The 19,520-nt window shown below is 44.9% G+C and overlaps 1 protein-coding gene across 4 annotated transcripts in view; it reads right to left on the bottom strand.

Annotated features, from left to right (window-relative positions):
• LOC107272141 (protein phosphatase Slingshot homolog 2) overlaps nt 1–19,520 on the bottom strand; it is a 71,127-nt gene that overhangs the window by 18,994 nt on the left and 32,613 nt on the right. For 2 of the 4 annotated variants that reach the window (XM_015748972.2, XM_015748970.2), the window contains exons 3-4: nt 13,146–13,305; nt 634–812 (exon numbers count right to left, since the gene is read on the bottom strand). In XM_015748972.2, coding sequence (XP_015604458.1) covers nt 634–812; nt 13,146–13,305 — 339 coding nt within the window. Of the gene's footprint in view, nt 1–633; nt 813–4,885; nt 5,802–13,145; nt 13,306–14,996; nt 15,044–19,520 lie in introns of those variants that run through there. The other 2 variants (XM_025089428.1, XM_015748975.2) reach the window with 2 other exon arrangements.

Here is a 19,520-nt window from a genome sequence, read left to right as displayed (position 1 = left end):
CGTAGCCTCGTTGAAGCAAAAAAACATACCAATCCGCGCGGCACAAAGGAGACGCGCGAGACCTGCGCGCGCATCGTGGCAGTTATACGCCGTGAAATTCAAATAGCTTCGAAACAACAAATTGACACCGAGAAATCCTTGGAACACGAGCAACTGCGGAAAACCGAGCACGTAATAACTAAATATTATTACCCGTTGGCCACTGGGCTGGCAATTTCGTTGACGCTCTACCCGCAATTGCGTCGACTGTCGCAATCGCTCGAGGGGGATACCTAGCGTCGTATTTTAAAAACACGGCTTTAATACGTTGGCCTTACGTAACCTATCCGACGCGTAATTGATCGATTTCTTTTTTTTATAACAGACGATCGAATTAATCGGTCGCATCCTGCTCGGGACATTCTAAAGCTTCCCCGTTTCTCCATAATTTATACATATAAATATATCTCGTAAAAAGTATATCAGATATATCAGCTCTACGGATATACCAATACACCCGGAGAAAACCCGGAAGCTCCTGAAACCGAATACATCGGCCCAACATTCGTCCCGTCACTCTCAGTATACACATACATCGATCCACGCGAATCGATATGGCAAAAAGAATAAAACGGTCGCGCGATGAAAACTCACCCATCGCCATCGAGCCTGATCGCCGTGTCTGCCAAAACTCGAAGGACCAGACCGACGGTCGCCCTGGCGTGACAGTCTATACCCAGGAGGCAGCTCTCCTCGGCATCCTGACGCCCGGTACAGGACACCACCACCAGATACCGCGTTCTTCCCGGATGCACCGACTCCAGCTTGACGGCCTGAAACAATGAGTAAATTATCATGGCGGCCGGCATTGCGATGGACAATATATTTTTATTCGCAGGATTAATTACTCGAAGGTAGGCAAGTTTAACGAGCAGGTCGGTTAACTGCTGGAAAATGTAAACGATATAGCCACTTTGGTCGCGCACCGAAGTACGGCCTTTATTTGGCGTACGCAGCCAAGTGCATGGGGACGGCTCTTGATTCTCCGCGCATTGCCAACTAGACGACGACGTCTGATAGGCTTGACAACGCTCGTGACGAGACGGTCGCTGACGACTCTTGACAGACCGATGACGATCTGGTAACGAGTGCATCGCGGCTCAGCTGGTACTCAGTACATTATATAAGTTTAATATGCACGTAGCGACATCGGTGCATCCGTCCAGCGACAAACGCATAAGGAAGTCTTCCTGCTCGGGTGCATTTTCCAGGAAGCGTATAAAGCGTGACTGGGTCGACTGTGAAAAAAGTTATCCAAATTTTTTTTTTAATGCACCAAAAAAAAAGTAACGCCAACTCTCGACACTCAGACCTCCGTCACCTGCATTGTGGGTGCGTACCGTGTCGCTGCATGAGAAACGCGGAAGAAAGTGACAGCGGGTGAAGTTAGCAGAGGAATCGCGTAGGCAGCCGTCAGCCCAAGAAGCTCGGCGCAGCTTCGCCAGGATTTTTCGTGTCGCTGAGTAACCGGGGACCGTGGAAAAATTCGAGAGGAAGTGGTACACAGAATTATATGTATGTACGACCTGGTATACATATAGATTGCATAAAAGGGTATAATCATTCAAAGATACTTCCGTAGTACCAGACCTGCTCCTTTCTCTGAGATTTTTTTATTTTTTTTTTTCCCCGAAGAAATATATTAAACCAAGAAACCAATATCCAATGGAGCGACTAATCTCGGCACTGTTGCCTCGAAAGTAGAAATACCTTTTACGGGGCAGGCACGCTTCTCGTATACCTATACGTCGTATCCACGAGTACCGGCATTATTCCCTCTATAATTAGCCGCTATCACATTCACTTAACCCGGGCCCGATTCGGGTCAGTAATTTTCAGATTAATACCGCGATTGTGGAATCCTCGTCTCCGCGAGTGCATACGGATATATTATAAGTACATGCCTGACTGTATGTATAACACGGAGTGTATAGTTACATGGGATAGACCGAAAATAGAATCGAGAAAACACGTGTGCAGTCAATGCCGACGATTCTGTTATCACGTGCGGTCAAAGCGAGACTATTTACTGAAATTATCGCGAAGAAGTATATCAAGGGACGTACGGTCGGTTCGAATTAATTTTCGAATTAAGTAAAATTATTCGAATTTTCGTTTTTAAGTAAAATTTTAATTGGCCAAGTAGCAAGATTAATTCGCCAAATACATATATAGAGACGAAAGACATACATAGTCCAGTAGTGACTTGCCAGGTAATTCTCGCATGAAAGCGCCGGTTAATTGCCGAAGGATTTGAATAATTTATTGTTTCATTAATCGTCACCGCCATTGCCTTTCCTTCGCTTTCTTCTACCTTCCCCGGCGATACCGAAGTCCCATAAGAGTCGAAAACGCTGGATAGCCGATTAAAAAAAAAACACCAATCAAGAGAGTCAATTACACCCAGCCGCTATCCCCAAACGAGTCTTACGTAATTTTGAAATAAACCAATTTCTTCGTCGCGTCACGCTTAAAAGGGAAAGTCCAGCGTTCGGCGAGCGAGCGAGGAAAAGAAAAATTGAAAATAGACTACAGGTCGTTTCGGTCGCACCGACCATAAAGCACGGCACACGGAGGACAAGAAACGAGCGAGTCGTTAAACCGCGCGAAAGCCGTAATTACGCTCGAGCATTGTTGTTACGAATGTTAACCGGGACATTGCACTTCCGGGCCCCTGATAACTTCACGCACTTAACCTCAATAACCGGTTAATTAGTCAGGGGTCACGCCCTGGGAGTCCTTAAACTGCATTTAAACGTACTTTTCCTTCCCGCCAATATTATCCGTCCTTTCACCGAGCTTCTTGACGTTCTCGCTAACGAAATGGACAACAGTCCCCACTGCAGCCAACCCAATGATACTTCGGACGTATCCAAAGGGGTCCGTCGCTGCGGTCGTTCGATGCGTGCAAACACGTCGATTATTCAGCGTTCAATATAAAAACTTCAAGTACGTCCCTCGATCGCCTACCAGACCCCGGCTCGACCTACAAATGATAATGAAAGGCGAAATTCATTTTTTCAATCCACCCTGTAGTAACCCGGCACCGACTTATTCAGACGGTCCAACCTAACCTAACCTATTACAGCCAAAGCGTACCCGCCAACAAACGAGTCTTATACCTGCTCCAGATTTACGAGACACCGGTAATGTATTGTCTGGCGGTCTCTCAGATCGCTATCGCACAAATCCATACTGGCCCTGCGCTTATCCTATCTAGTTATTTTATTTTTTCATCCACACGACCACGTGTATGATGTATGCCGGCGACCCACTTGCATTCGCAGGAGAGACACGTGTATCGCGCGTGTACGAAGTCCATTGAAAACGATTTACAGTGACATTAATTTTTCTGTATTGTGTATATACTCGATTAAGTGAAATCATTAGGGAATTCCAGATAAAACCAGACACCCAAAGACGCTTTGTATTTAAAAGACAAAATTACTATTTAAAAATGCCAATTTGAATATGGTAAAAAAAATCATTCCAAACGCTCGTTCTCAAGCCGGGTAAAAGATTTCGACTACCCACGCATCGACCCGACTTTCTCCGTGCAACGTGCAGGATGCACAAGAGGCGACGGACGCATCTTTCCCTTGCGTCAGTCGCAGTAACGCGTTGATAACATCTCCAGACGCTCGTTGTGCACCAGCACTCAGACTGCACTACAAACACGACTGGTCGTCGGGATTCCCCGTGGAACTAGCCTCGCGAGTCTCTTTGCTCTGCTGGCTGGTAGTCGAGGGTCGACGGTGTCCATTTTTTTTTTTTTTTTACGATGAGTTAAGATTCGCGTAGAAAACCAAAAAAAAAAATTAGAAAAATTTGTACGATCTCAAGGTTTTTTTTTTTTCAATGTCATTTCTCACGAATCATTCGAACTGCACTGTGGTAATTTCATACGTGGCGAAGAAATCGAATGGGATGAAAAGCAAGTATGGAGAACGATCGAGAAAGTATATAACTGTTTACTATTACTATATATACGTATATATACACACTCATACGTAGTTTACAGGACTAGGATGCATCGTAATGCAAGTAAGGAAAGAACGTTGCACCGATATGCACCGACCGAAAGCGAGTAGATTGCATCCGAGAGACCGTAAGGTGTTCCGCGTAATTTTGGCATCTGCCGATGAAACTGCGGCGTATAATAATTTTCGCAAAATTTTAATACGTAATTATCTTTAGTAATCGTACAGGCGTGCGTGTATATATGTATATGGATATGCATAAATTTTCGCTCTTGTATTTGCAGCAGCGACGAAACGATATCAGGCCGAGTCACAAGTATCGCGTGAGAAGCGATTACAAGAAACGGGCGAATATTCACCGGGCGACGTAGCAAAAATAATTAAACGTAGAACGACGAACGCATCGCGATATTTTCTAGGTGGCAAAAGCGTCGCCGCTCAATCGACGCGAAATTTACGTATGGCCGATCGCGACGTGGATTTCAAGTTAAGGTTGGGTATAAAAAAAAATTAAATCGACGACCCTGGAATTCGCTCGATGAAAATGATACAAAGAGCTTTAACGTATTCGCTGTGACATTTTCTTGACTCGATGTCAAAATACAGGTGAGTCCTCACGTGCGCGTACGCTCGCGATCGTATGAATGATGACTCAACTATACACGCGACTTATGCGCATTACCAAATATGGCGCGATATTCAGAGTTCTCAACGAGCGACTACTTTATCTATAGGGAGCTAAGAGCCGATAAGGACTGATAGCACCGATTAGACGTACTGGGTTACAGATAGAAATGCACGGGAAAGTCAAGCAAATGCACCGATTGGTACTCGCGGGCGGTTTCAATTATTTACGTGAAGATTACCTTGTACGAAAATTCACGAGAACTGCCGAGAACGACCGAAGCGCTTTTACCGAGTCTTACGACTCGTCGTTGTCCGTTATATTTTTCCGAACACATTCTGACACTTTCACCACTTCGATTGAATGATCATCCGACCACGTTACTGTATATATATATATATATATATATGCATATACACATATGGACATTGAACACCCAAGTAAGTCCGGGATAAACTTCACGTCAAAGCCGACGGCAGTTCACTGGCCGCTTTTCAATGAAGCCTGAAAAGCGCCTAACAGTCCCAAGCCGTTACCATGGCGACGCTGCTGAAGCGGTGACCAAGGACGAAGACCCAGTGGAAGATGTGAAAAAAAAAAGAAGTCACCAGGTATGACTTTTCGGTCTGCCAACTTCTTCCTCCGCTTCTTGTAGTACCCGACACCTCTTACCGAAAAAAAAGACACAAAGGCGAGTTTACACAGTGACGACACCAAGCGCTGTTTCTCAATGCGCGACACGGTCCAATACGTCCATCGGGTCCGACTTCATCGAAATCAACGTCCGTCGTTAAGACAACCGCGAGCTTTGTTATGCCTGAAGTCCTCAGTGAAGTTGGCAGCAGCAGCGGCAACTTCAGTCATGGCAAACTTCAAGCTGCGCTGCGGTAGTCAAATCTTCCATGAAGCTTCGCTATCGACGCGATTCGTCGGTACTTCGAAAACTTCAGCAACCACTTCGCGAAGTGACAGCCGAAAGATGTCCGAACGAAGGGACAATGGGTGTTATCAGAAATTGACTCAAACCGATCGAGAAGACAAGATTCTTGATAACACATAGACGCGGATGGTACTTCGACTTACATAGTTCCGTTCTGCATATCGTACTGACGGACACGTGTGATTCGAGAACCTATACTGATATTCTTATCAGGTTGCTGGGACGTTGTGATAAGATATATATATATATAAGATATATATATGCGAAGCTCGTGAGAATTTAAGGCAAAAAAGCATTTTGAGTAACTTATAAAAAAAAACAGTCGAAAACAGGATTTTGAATGAAGATAAAGAAAATTTGTAATATTCACGTAGAAAATGTAAAAAAAATTTATTTTCACTGTCCCAACATAATCCTCGACCGTACCCAAAGGCTGATCCTCGTCATCGACTTCTCAATCGTCCGCTACGTAATGTCATCGTAAACTTTCTCATGACGATCCGGTTACCGATTGGCACGATGAGGTCGCGTCGATTCGCCGCAAACATCCGGCCGTACGTTCAATTCGCGAAGACAGCGCGAATGCCAAGGTGAATTTTTAATCGAGAGTCAGCGCGATCGTACAATTGGGTAATCAAAGCAATAGAAAAATAACCGAGACCAAAACTCGATCCGGGACCGTGCGCGACTTTAACGGAGTGCGCCCAGGCGAGAGAACCGCGAGTGCTCCCAGGCAAGCCTATTGTCTTACCACGTGGGGATAGGGTGACCGAGGAGGTGTCACGTTTAAGGCGAGTTCTCAATCCTAGTGGAAAAGCACTCGGTAGGTCCTTAAAAGTGGAGCAAGTTTATCGGATGTCGGAGACGTAACGCGAGAACGGTCCGCGTCCACCTCTGTTCCCTCTGTCTAACCTACTGCCGCGCGCTACGTATCGCCGCCGTTAATTGAAAGACGCGGCCATACGAAAGCGAGAGAGACAGACAGACAGACAGACAGACAGAGAGAGAGAGACAAAACGAAGAAACAGTCGACTGTTGTTTGTCAAACGTCAAAAGACCCAAATGACGTATCCTTGTTAATTCTCGGCTAACTCGTTTACAACGTGACGATAGCAAAGGGCACTTATTAGCATACAGGCACTATATACGTGAATTGGTAACAGTCGACAAAAGTGCATTTTCAACCATTGACAATTCCAAATAACGGATACCCGATGCTATTGTTATATACGAAATTTAGTGTATATATATATATGTAGTATAAACTGCACAAAAGAAATGCATCGAACGAATTTAATAAAGACCCTGAATTTCCCACGCTCAATGAAAACCCGTCCACGTTCGAGGACTTTGCCGGACCGAGCGCAAGGTTAACGAGATGGAAGTCACACACTCGAGGGCCGAGTACACATTAGCGGTGCACATGCGGGTTAAAGTACAGCGAGTAGTAGCCTATCTACGTGGACTGAATAGTCCGGGTCGGGTTTACACTTAAGTTATACATATATTTACATGCTAGGTACGTATATGCAATTTTACATACGTGGTATACGCGGCAGTTACTTCTCCACTCTATTTAGCGCCGCATTCACGGGCTGCTCGGCTAAGTAGCTCGTTTACTCCATTTCACAAAATTTTATCTCACTCGCGTTTCATCTTCGTCGATGCACTCGCAACTTCCTCGGCTGATTGAAATCGTCGACGAGCCGTTACCTGGGTCCGACTTTACATACCCTGGGCCCATAGGCGCCAATGGGAGAATCGCGAATTCGTTCGACAGCTGGTGCAATCAACGAAACCGGGTCTAATTAACGGGAAACGGGGTTACACGACTTTGAGGCTGTTCCGCGTATAAGTTTATTTTACGGAGTTGCCCTGCTCGTTTGCTGGATCGTTATGAGGTACAGAGAGAGAGAGAGAGAGAGAGAGAGAGAGAGAGAGAGAGAGAGAGAGAGCGTGCTTATGGGTAAGAGCGGGAGAGAGAGGCAGGGAATAAAAATAATGAATTTTTTAAGGACAGTTTAAAAAGTTCACTCCAAAGAGAAAAGAACCTCGGGGCTGTGCCAACTGCATTTCTTATCACCAGGAATATCAGGGCAGAGCGCGAGACTCGACTGCAGTTGCAATTGCAGTTGCAACTGGGCACCGCCCTATTTACGCGGAAAGCTATTAACTGTCTTAAGCTTACTGGTCAGCCAAGGTAATGCTACCTGACCCCGTATACTTCGTGACGAATGACACGCTCGCGAGATAAATCTTTGATCGCAGCATCCAAAAAAAAAAATTTACTCTCGAGCTCGCCAAATTTTCGTCTTACCGCAACGGGAGGACCCTGTTAAAAATGTCAAAAGGACATTTTAAAATTTTTTTTCGATTTTCCGGTAAAAGAGGGGGGGGGGATACAAAACCGTGCACGGCAAATTTCCCAAAGAAAAATTGCACGTGATAACAGCGCGAAGCCAGGGATAAAATTTTATCCGGGGAATCGTTGGGCCCTTATGGAGAATACAAATAAAGAAAGGAGAAAGATAGTTTAATGTAATCGAGATGAAAGCGAAGATAATACTCATTAATCCCCTCGAGCATAAACTATCCGGACTGACACTTTGAAATCGTGAGATTATCGCCAAGCGGAAGCCGATCGGGTACCCGATCTGCAGAAGAGGATTTCTCTGGTCGAATTGCCACTGGTGTCTATAGCCAGTTAACATAGGACCAGTATAGGTATGTAAGGAGGGAGAAGAGGGGAGGGAGAGAGAGAGGGGGGGAAGACGTCGAGTCGGATGCTGGATACTGAGACAAGAAATTCTCAAAGGATATAGTCATATGTAGACAGGTGGTAGAAGTAGATAGGTGTCTTTATGATTTATATGTGGTATATATGTATATACACGTCTTGACATACGCGAAGATACGACTGTCCGTCAATGGCCGACTGGCCTATATATCTTCTTAAACGAAAAATTGATATAACTATATATATATATATATATACATTGAAATAGTCTCCGAAATATATATAGTAATATAAGCACTGCCGTGAAACATTGGAATGGCGTAATGGCCGACCCATTTACAACGAGACTCTACGAAGCCTAAAGGGAAGCGAGACGCGTCCTCGTACGCGTACACGCGATACCGGCTTAAGGTTCCGCGTCATCCGTACGTCAGGTGGGAACGTCAGGCCAACAAGTTTTTACGCCGAACAAAGTAGATCAGCCGGAATGGGAATGTCTCCTGAGGTGCGTAGACAAACGTCAGCCATCTTTGGTTAAGGTACGGGAGACGGGACGATCGAAGGGGGAAAAAAAAATGAAGACTGCTTTTAACCGAAGCGAATAGTTTCGTACGGAAATTACCATTGCGGATGCCCTGGATACAGTGGGTACGTGTATATAGGCATATATAAAGGTTACAGGACAAAATTGACAATAAAAACGTAGGCGCGTCCATTTTCCACTGGCCTGAAAAGTGGAGCGTTCGTTTACGACTCTTGCCGAACGTTAATTGTTATTATAGAGCCTGAAGAGATTATTGCGTATTAACGATCCGAAAGTTGCAGGTTTTCGTTTTCAACGAACCGACTCTCGGGTATTTATATTTATCGATGCCGAGAAATGACGTAAAATACGGTTAGCCGATTTGCCCGGTCAAATTAAACGGCGAGCTCGGACGCCGAATGAAACGTAAACGTGACGTCGTTCGGGCAAATAATCGTCTGCCGGTAATCGCGGTGCGAGTTTACTAATCGCTAGAGTCACGGAACGAGTCCCGAGTGACAGAAGCGAACCGAACGGCGGGTCGCCCGTTGGCTAAAGTGTGTCGGCCGAGCCCCGCGTTCTCGAAGTTCGCAAGGAGCCCGATGCACAATGAGCGTCGAGATATAATCGTATCGCGCGTGAGAACTCGGCTTTACGTTAGGCCAAATAATACGTAATAAAATGACATTAATATTACAGTAAACACAGCCCTCGGCAGTCCCCAGGCTGTACAACCTATAAAAAGGTATCACGCGATACTTGAATATCGTGATTCCAAGATGGCTACCAATTTGTGAAGCATGTCCGTCGATCACGACGATTTATCGGATCCGCGGACACGGCGAGAGACACGAATAAGGCTACTCGAGTTTAACGACGAGAGCTAATGGAAAATTTCGTAAGTGCCGACAATATTAATGACTGTTGCGATAATCGAGAATCGACGCGACACGGATACCAGCCGCCATATTGAATTTTTGTTTCGTAAACATGAAAAAGGCGCGAAAAGTTCAAACGACCATCGACACGATATCTCGGGCCTCGGTAGCGCCGAGGATTTCCTTTAATTATTTATAAATCAAGAGAGAAATAAAGATAAGACGAACCATCGCGCCATTAGCCAAGAGAGCACTGGGACTAGTGTCAAGATCTGGACAGTTCGACCAAACGAACCGAAACGGTGGCGCAGTTGTGCTAGAGCGATACGCGGTAAATAAATCATGATCTTTCGAAAGGAAAAAGGTTATGATCAGCCGTCGCCAGCGGGAGTCCCACATGGCTGGCATAAAGACAACAAAAATGCAGATAGAGGGGAAACATTTTTTTTTTATAAGACAGAGACTTCAGGGTCAACGAGAAGTACGTGTAAGACATGGGAAACATCAAACAATTCTTAGAACTGCCAACTATTTGTTTATGCAAAAACACAGTAAATCAGTAATAATAATGCGTAAAGAAAAAAAAAAGTGTTAAACTCATCTCGTCGCACCTACAGATCTGAACAAACGAAGTCATACCGGCAACGTATATACGTACAGCCAATACGCGTGTACTTCCTAGACAGACGGTATGCGACTAGAGCCACAGACGGGATAACCTTCCAAACGCGACTCACTTCGCACAGACAGCCACAACAGTCACGCGCATGTTCCCTTCCGACAGTTACACTCGCGTTTACACAAAAGCGTCAGCCTGTAGTTGCGTTTACATTAAGCGTTCGCGTTAACGAGCACGCGTCCCGTAATTCCTCGCGGAATCCCGATCCCACGAAGGTGAACCAGTGCTTGAAAATTAACCGATCGTACGATGCCGCGCGTAAAACAGCCCGTAAGCTGAAAGGAAGACGTTTGGCGCTACGAAGCGTTAGGACGTAGTACGAGAGCGCGCAGCTAGATGGCGAAAGGGTCGACCGGCTGGAAAATCATAAGCGGCCGAACTGCGCATGCGCGGAAGAAAAACAGAATCAAAGCCATACACAACATAGAGACGTTAAAGCGGAACGCGAAGTCGAGTAGTAAAATGATGATAAAGTCATAAGCAGAGATTGAACGTGTATGTATATACGTCAAGATATATCCCAGCCGCCTAACCCAATTGATCGATCCAACTTTAGACGCTCGAGTGTTGCGATAGCCCAGTTTCTAGCGAGGTGCGGACCATCCTCATATTGAAAATCGAAACGGTCGTCCAGCATCAGCATACAGTATATGGCCGTTGACTGCGTATACGTCACAACGATATACAGATATATCCATATGGCAAATATATCCTTCTTACGGATATATCGTTATATACAATAGATAGTGGCGCCGCCGGCGCTTCTGGTGCCGGCGGATGCCCGTGGGGCTTTCTCATGGAGAATGTATTTGGGTCGATTGCATCTAGCTCGATCCCCGACGCTGTATTACCTGGTCGGAGGGATTCCCGTATGGCGTAAGCGCGGCAGATTCGAATGCTCGTAGATCGGCGATGTTTGCTTAGCGGTGCGCGTTTTGGATTTGACGGGTTGGCAAGAGTTGGCTAAAGAAAAAAAAAAAAGGCACCTGTCAAACATAACGCAGAGGATACCGTACACAAGTGCCGTATACCGTTCCATTCTGGCTAACGTTATCTATTCTTTTTTCTTGTTCTTCTGCCTTTTTTCGACCATTACCGCGCCTATGGTAATCCAGTGGGATGCGCGCGCAACCGGAAACGGATAAACGACGGGTTGGGAGGAGGCGGTCATTGCCACTTTTCTGCACAAATTTGACGATATAAGGACGTTGCATGTATATATATATATATATATATGACATTATTAATACGACTGTATTCGAAGCCCTACGCGTACAGTCTCAAAGGGAATGTCAAAGGCAATAAACAGAATGAATGTGTCTCGCCTCTGTAAATGCTGCGTAACAATTTACGATATGACTTTTTGTCGCGATCGAACGACGATAAGGACGCGCTCGGTTCTGTCGACAAGCGCATGCGCCATTATCCGTTCTATCGCCGAGTTATCGCGATGTACGCGGGTGCGGACGATTCTCATGAAGCGACAGATCGCACTGGTGCACGCACGACATATAAACACGAGTATCGTGAAAGGCAAGGAAACGATATAGAGAGACGAGGCGACAGTGTTGCCGTCGCTGCAGCTTCGTATTTTATCATTGCCGTGTATTGTTCACTATTGTAATGTACGTGGCGACAACCTCCCCCCCGGGGGGGGAGGAGATGGAGGCTGTGAAATCGCATTGCCAACATTCACGTGGCTATCCCAGTTTTACCGTATCCCTATTTCTGCCTCTCTTGCGTCTTTTATTTACATCCGGGATTAAGTTTCGTCCCGCGATATTTACTCGCGAAAAAAAAAAAAACAATTCAGTGTCAATTTTTCGCGTGTCTAGTTGACACAGATATAGTCGTTGTCAAGAGAGAGCGAGAGAGACGAAGGGAAAGTACAAAGAGAATAAAAGCGAACGAGAGAGAGAAAGAGAGAGACATAGCCGAAGAAACCTTGTCCCAATTGAATTAAAACGATAGCTGGGATCTCGGCCAACCCCCGAGGAAACCTGCCCCATGGAGCAAGGGCGGTTCTGCGAAAGTAGGTCGAGGCTCTTGGCAACGTGCTCGTGTATTTTTCCCGCGATGTATTATACCTGTATATACAATGACGAGCAAACACGTGCACAACCCTTAAAAAGCATCTCGACGGTTTTCAGCACGACAAGCGTGCAGGCATGCAGGTGGATCTTTCCTTTGAAAGAACAGATCAAGGGAGAGAGAAGAAAAGTGAAGTAAAAAAATTTTTTTACTACCTCAACTTCATCCAATCCGGATAGTTTCCCCCGAAGGTTGGGGTGTTAGGAAAAATCGACGACTCAATAATTCCCAGTAAAAAAAAAGACATAAGGATCTTAAAAATGTCCATTTCAAAATTTGCGAAAATCTCGATAAAACAATGGTACGAATATCAACCTCCCATCCGAATAGCGCGACGCCGCGCAGCTGGGCCCTTCGGCCACGTGCGCGATAAAGAGTAACCGATGCCTACGCAGAACCCCCATTCAAAAGTTAGTACCAGAAAACTCCGTCGTAAAGCGCGTGGAAGCTAGCGACAGTCATGACAGTACCGTATATACAGTCACGGCCCAGAGTTCAAGATTAAAGTTCACATCGAAGTATCCATCACAACGGTATCAGCTGAACCGACAGATACGGACTCGACTAATGTCATCCAATATCCGACTCATCCTTCGCAACTCCCCCTCCGAAAAAAAAGTAAAAAAAAAAAAAATTTCTCAAAATTCACTCACCATCTTCAGGGTATCTTCCGGTCGAAGGAGATAAAACATGGACTGCAGATGCTGCTGTATGTCGCATCCTGCAGCCGAGACCCTTCTCGATGGTCGCGCCCTTTCGTTCGGGGGTAAGACCAGGGCCGCACCCTTGCCAGCGAAGTAGCATTCGCTCAAGCTGCAACAGAGACGAGAGAAAGAACCAATGAGAGTGAGTGTATGAAATAATAATTAATTCGAGTAAAAGTAATAAACAATAAAAAAAAAAGAAATCAAAAAATCCTCTTGACTCCTCCGGTCATTGCGACTACTTGTGAAGGCTGACCCGCATGACAGTAGGTGGATGGATTGGACAGGTGAAAACACGTGCGAACGCTCATACGTGAATACAAAACTCAAGCGTCTGGCTTTCACCGGAATTTACACGGGACACTTTGAAGTTCAAGCCCGTACCGGAAAAGGGACGTACAAGTTCAAGGATCATCGATGAGAAAAACAAGCCGAATACGCATCGAAGCTGTCGCGGCGTAATAATCGCGTGGTGAGGTCATTATAAATATCAAGGGATTTGTAAAAATTTCCAATATTTTTTTCCAAGTATTTAAAAAAAAAAAAAACATTTTTTTTTTTTCACTAAAACTAAAACTAAAACTTTTTTACACTGCTCGGCAAAGCCACGTTTGTTCGTTGAATTAATAATCGTTCGAATTAATCAAATTAATCAGCCTCGTACGAAATTGTCGACCAGCCACGATTATTAAATTAAATTTACGATCGCACCAACTAACCGCATATGACGTTATACCTATGTACACTTGAAAGACGCCATTTGTCATATGCTGTGTTCACGTGATATACCAAAAAAAAAAAAAAAAAAACGTTTGACAGCTGGGCAAACCTCTGACAATCACAAATCCGGCATTTCAAGCTCAACCAAATACGCTTACGGTTGCGTCCTCGTACGAATAAATTGGCTATAGACGAAAAACAGCGACGCGCTATGGATGCGTCCACGTCGGATTGTCGCCACGTTGTATACCCGCCAAGAGAAAGTCAAGATCGCCCATACCTACCGGCATTACGAACAGAGACGAAGGTATCTGGCAAAGGAGAATATAATGAGACGGCATAAGCGAGGCCACTTCCCGAAGCGTCGTGCCGACGTCGCGACGCCTACCAAATAATAGGGTCACTGTCGTCGTTCGATCCAACGTTAAAATTAACTCCTGTACTGTAATCCAACTCGAAATGGCATTTACGTAAGAAGCAGCCTGACGCCATTGTACCTTTGTACACGTAAATCTACATGGATATGCAGCTAAGGACGGAAATATACACTGCCATCTATAGATATACACGTGTAACGAGACTGATTAAAAGAATTACTTTCGAAATTTTTAATCCCGTCGTATCGCGTGTCACGTGTACGGGCCGTCACGCATGAATGTCAAGTGCAACGTTGGCCAAGAGCCTATCCTGCCCGTAGAAACCAGTCACAAGAGACAATAGAACGATTGTTCCTCGAGGAAGCCCTTGTAAAAGTTCATTTTCATTTCCACGACTGTTTCCCCTGCCCCCCTTTTTTTATCGCAAAACTTAGTCTACGCGAACGACCATTCTCGCGCGACTGACTTCAACCGCGACGAATGGCTGTTGCAGACGAGGACGTTTGAAACGTCTGTGAAACGGATTAAAAAAAAAACAATCTCTCCAAACACTCCTAAAAATAGAATAAAAAGTTTTACAAGTCTAGTTTGTGCTTACACATACATATATATACCTCGATATATTCTACTTTGCATATCAGCCTTAACGTCCCTCGCCCGTGCTATACTAACGTTAAGAGGGGTCCTCGCGCCGGCATATTACCTTATAGTCAAAACCCAACGGTCGAGACACATTCCAGCCCGATGATACTCGACACTAAATTCTCACAGTGAGAGGAGTTCGCTGTTCAGCCATGCATCCCCATTAATAGATTTCTCGCGAGAGTGGACGAGACTTTAATGATTAAGAGATAAAAAGGAATAACCGCCACGAGAAAATAAGAGGCCGAACAACGAGAAGGACCAAGGCGTTGGGTAAAACTAATAATTAAAATTGTTCGTTGCGCCGAATTAAAGTGGGAATCTTCTAGAGTCCTGCTGTACCGACCGATCGGAAAGCCGCTTCTTAACGCAGATAGAAAATGGATTCTGGTAGCAGGACAGGAGATAGCAGCTTTGTGTATAAACGAAGCCGTCGTTAAATTCTCGAAGAGCACAGTGGAAGCTGATAATATTCGAGGGAGCTCGAGAAGCCTATATGGTACGGACAAGGTATATATATATATTAAATACTGCAAGGCAATATTTCAGGGCTTTTCGAACGTTACGTTCATCAAAGTACAGACATACATATGTATATATATATACTCGGGATATACGTGTCACAGAAGAGAAAAGTCCAACCTAACCTAAGCTAACCTTGGTCAATTTGTAACTTGAGCGAGCACGAGTCTCATTGGGGGGTCACTTTATTTTGCAATCTATCAGGCATTGGGCGCGTCTAATTACCCGAGAAATCGTTAATTTCACAATTTCAATCAACAATGGAGTCGCAAGAAATAAAAGGCGGGAGAGGGGAACGGAATTTTTTGTTCTCTCTCCGCAATGCAAAATTCCTGGGTACCAGAAAAGACAGGGAGTTTCTATCAGTGATTTTACGAATGGGTTCCGGGTCGTATACCTATGTTGAGGACACCCGGTATAAACGTAGAACAGCTGTGGTAAACAGAAAAGCTACGAGGATCACAAAGATTTCTTTGGGTATTCCCATCTATTGTGTTTCAGGTTCAATGGGATAAATGGGGTAAGGATTGCTTTTTTTCTTTTTTAACAAAGAATCTTTACCTGTCCACGTAGCCATTCAGGCAAACAGCGCAAGGAGGATCACCAGGAGTGGCAACCCCTGCCGAAGACGCAGGGGCGTATACTTCGGGTTTCTCCGTAGTGACGCAATCACGATACCTTTTACTGTTATTTGGGTTATCTCCGGCACGAATGACCGTCTTATCCCAAACTTATACGATTTCGAGGTATGAACATGAAAATTTTTGAAAATACACGTGGGCAATGATCGTCGAGATTTTTTTGGATTTTACAAAAAATTTGATGTCCTCCCACAAGATCCAGGATAGCCACCCCAAAGGACCTGACGGTGAATTCAAGTGCGAGGTTTGTTATGAAAGTTTGAAAAGAAAAAAAAAGTTATTTTCAATTTTTCAAAACTTCCAACGGATACTCGAAAACCAAAAGAAATCAAAGAGCGAGGCGTTCGGTTTGAGAGTCGGCGTGTTACTAAAATCGTCTTCTCAGCGACTTGACTCAGGAAACGAAATAAGGTACGGAGGTGGTAGACGGGTCGGTCCGTTGGAGAGCGTGGGCGTCGCGACGCTTTTGCAGTGCAGGGAAACAGGGGGCCACGCGTGTATTTACGTATACTTAATATCTGTATACGTTATTATTAGTCTTGCAGCCGTATCCGGGACGTTGCACATATTGCGGTTAATATTTTATAAAGTAACCTAAAAAAAAAAATTTTTTTTTTTCCAAAAAGTCAACAAAAACCAGCGTCAGTCCGACGTCGTCCCGTACAGTGAATCGCTACTTACGGTTGAAAAAAAAAAATATTTTTTTTTTCAAAACAAATCAATAACGAACAAAAGACATGAGCGATAGGCGCGAAGCTGTAAAATCATGTAAATAATGCACGTCGATTAAAGTAATAAATCAGCCAACCAGGCTCTGTAATTCTTCATTAAAATCATCGACGGCCGACAATAAGCGTAAATTGCGAGTACGCAGACTGTAAGAGCTACGCGAAGTACAGTCACTCTCGAATAATACAAACACTGAGGTCAGCGTGGGATCCGACAGAAAAATTCCAGAACCGACGAACACCCTATAGATACGGACAGCGATAAAAAAGTAATTACGTAACAAGTCAATGTAAGACAGTGCACTGGCAGCGAGTCGTAAAATCGAAACAAGTGGAGTCAACCAATGAAAATCTATTTGTTTCATGGTAGCACGAGTAGCTCAATACGTTGGAAGGATACAGTGAAGACGAAAGAGACGAGATGAGTAGACTGACGTCATCTGGTCCAGCGACAGATCCCATATACCCGCGTGCGTGAATAACGAGCTGTAACGAGTGCGCGTGACAAATATGCAAGAATGAAAAAGCTGAAAAAAAAATTTTGAAATTGAAAAAAATTTTCGAGACTACGTACAGTCTCAAAAACGTTGACAGGAGAAAACTAGGATTACAGTCCATAGTAAAAATTGTTGACTCCTTAAGGGGGAGTGTGATTGTGAGAGCAAGAGTGGTGAGGTTAGGTAAGCAACGGCTTGAGAGGTAAGATAAGAGACCGAGGAGGGTTGGGTATCCGCGTTCTGCCGTACAAGATAGTTATGGGGAGACAAAGATAAAGATAAGGCAAGAGCAAGAAAAAGGTCGAACAAAATTGTCAGACCCATTGCGCGCTCTGTTTATCTCAGGTTATCATCTGACACGTTGTACGCGTCATGTAAGAGCCTCCATCTTTTTTTTTGTTCTCGGATAACCAAACTAGTTTCCATGAAAAGTCCAAAGAAGACCGAAGGATTCGGAGAGACAAAAAGGGGGCCCCCCCCTTTAACACGGCCCAGTTAACAAGCGACGTTGTAGCAATGCCCGGAGAACAAAGAGCGGCCGGATTTGAGAAGGGCGATTGGTCACGGGAAGACAAATTTTTTTTTCCTCCCGAGCTACTTCTTTTTCCTTCAATCCCGTCCTCCGCGGTTAACTCCCAAGCAGGCGTGGGTTGCGCAAAAGTAACGCGAGGTTAATGGGTCGAGCCGGCCAAGAAAAAGTCACGCTTTCCACTCGCGAGGAGCAAAGCGTTCTTCGTAGGATTGGACGGATTCAAAAGAGTCTCTCCCTGTATGATCTGGAGAATAAGGCCACTCTGCCATTGGTCGAGACGGGGAGCAAAGTGATTCGAGAGAAAGAACGAGAAAAAGAAAACTGAAAAAAAGAAGGAAAGCACGTTCCTCGCAGATCGTAGTCAAGAATGGGATCTGAGGAGGGTGGAGCTGCGCGAGAGAAGGAAAAGAAGTAAGGTAGCTATAATTGGAAAATTTTTGGTAAAAAATCCAAAAGGAGAAATTCTCACAGACAGGTAGGCAAGGTGGCGAAGGAAGTTTTACGAATGAAAATTTTATTTTATTTTTTAAAAAAAAAAAATAAAAAAAAACGAAACCAGTAGCGTACCCATATAATGGCCGTGAAGCTAAGCGAATTTTCATAACGACCGCGAAAGATCCGATAGTAATGAGTCCCCGGGGCCGTTTAAGGCGATTTTCACACGTTGGCTCATTCGCGCCTCGTGTACTACAATGGCATCGCGCACGCGTGCTAAAATGCATTTAAAATGCAGTCGAGCGCGCAGCCGGCAGCCCGCGGGCAGGCGGAGCCGTGCAAGGTTTGTGTATACTTGTTGGACTTGACGGGGCGAATTTAGAAATAAATGCATCGTGTCCGTAAATGCGTTCGGCATCGTGTGCATTAACAAATAAACAATGTTTGTTTATTTAATTAATCGGATTAATGCATAGCGCACTGGGAATTTTCGGATTGCCCAAGAGCGTCAAAGAATCGCTTGCGTTGCTTCTGTAATTCGTGAAGGAAATAACACGACAGCGAACAGCACGTGCACGTGCAAAAATGACAATGCGGCTGAGCCGACCTAACCTAACAACTGGGATTTACGTGGGCGACAAACGTCACTCGAAGACTCATGGGAAATCGACTGTATGACAGAAGGAAGAGAGAGAGAGAGAGAGGGGGGGGGCAAGGGAAAGAAAAAAAAATATATTAACAGTTGGCATCACTGAAAATCGTCACGGCCAGGAAAATCTAACGATGGGAAAGTCATGCTCTTTTGTGATTTCTTGCTTTTTATCGCGGGCAGACACCGCGGATTTAACAATCAACGACTTCCGGGGCTCGTTGCTGTTCGCAAAGCGGAAAAAAGTGGATCGCGCGGCAGTCGAGATCGATCGAGATGAGGACGAAGAATGAGGAAATAAAAATATGAAAAAAATAAAAAAATAAAAAATCGTAAATTCATTCAACAGCCTCGAGAAGGATCCTTAAAGCCGGTTTCACGCGGTTACCTGCGCAGGTTTCGACATCGTCCCTCTTGTATATTGAGAATAATATTATTCGCGTCAAGAGAGAGGGATCTCTTTGATCGGCATTGGCAATAATCGTAAAGGGGAGTACACACGAGTAACGTCTCTCACGGATAATCGCGTATTGACTGTATAATCTCTATATAAAGATTGCCCTTGCCCCCCCCCCCCCCCC

The sequence above is a fragment of the Cephus cinctus genome, unplaced genomic scaffold (genome assembly GCF_000341935.2).
Source record: "Cephus cinctus unplaced genomic scaffold, Ccin1 Ccin1_scaffold1111, whole genome shotgun sequence".
In the NCBI taxonomy this organism is placed as follows: domain Eukaryota; kingdom Metazoa; phylum Arthropoda; class Insecta; order Hymenoptera; family Cephidae; genus Cephus; species Cephus cinctus.
Note: the sequence above shows the minus strand (reverse complement) of the source record. Positions and strands in the feature narration are given on the sequence as shown.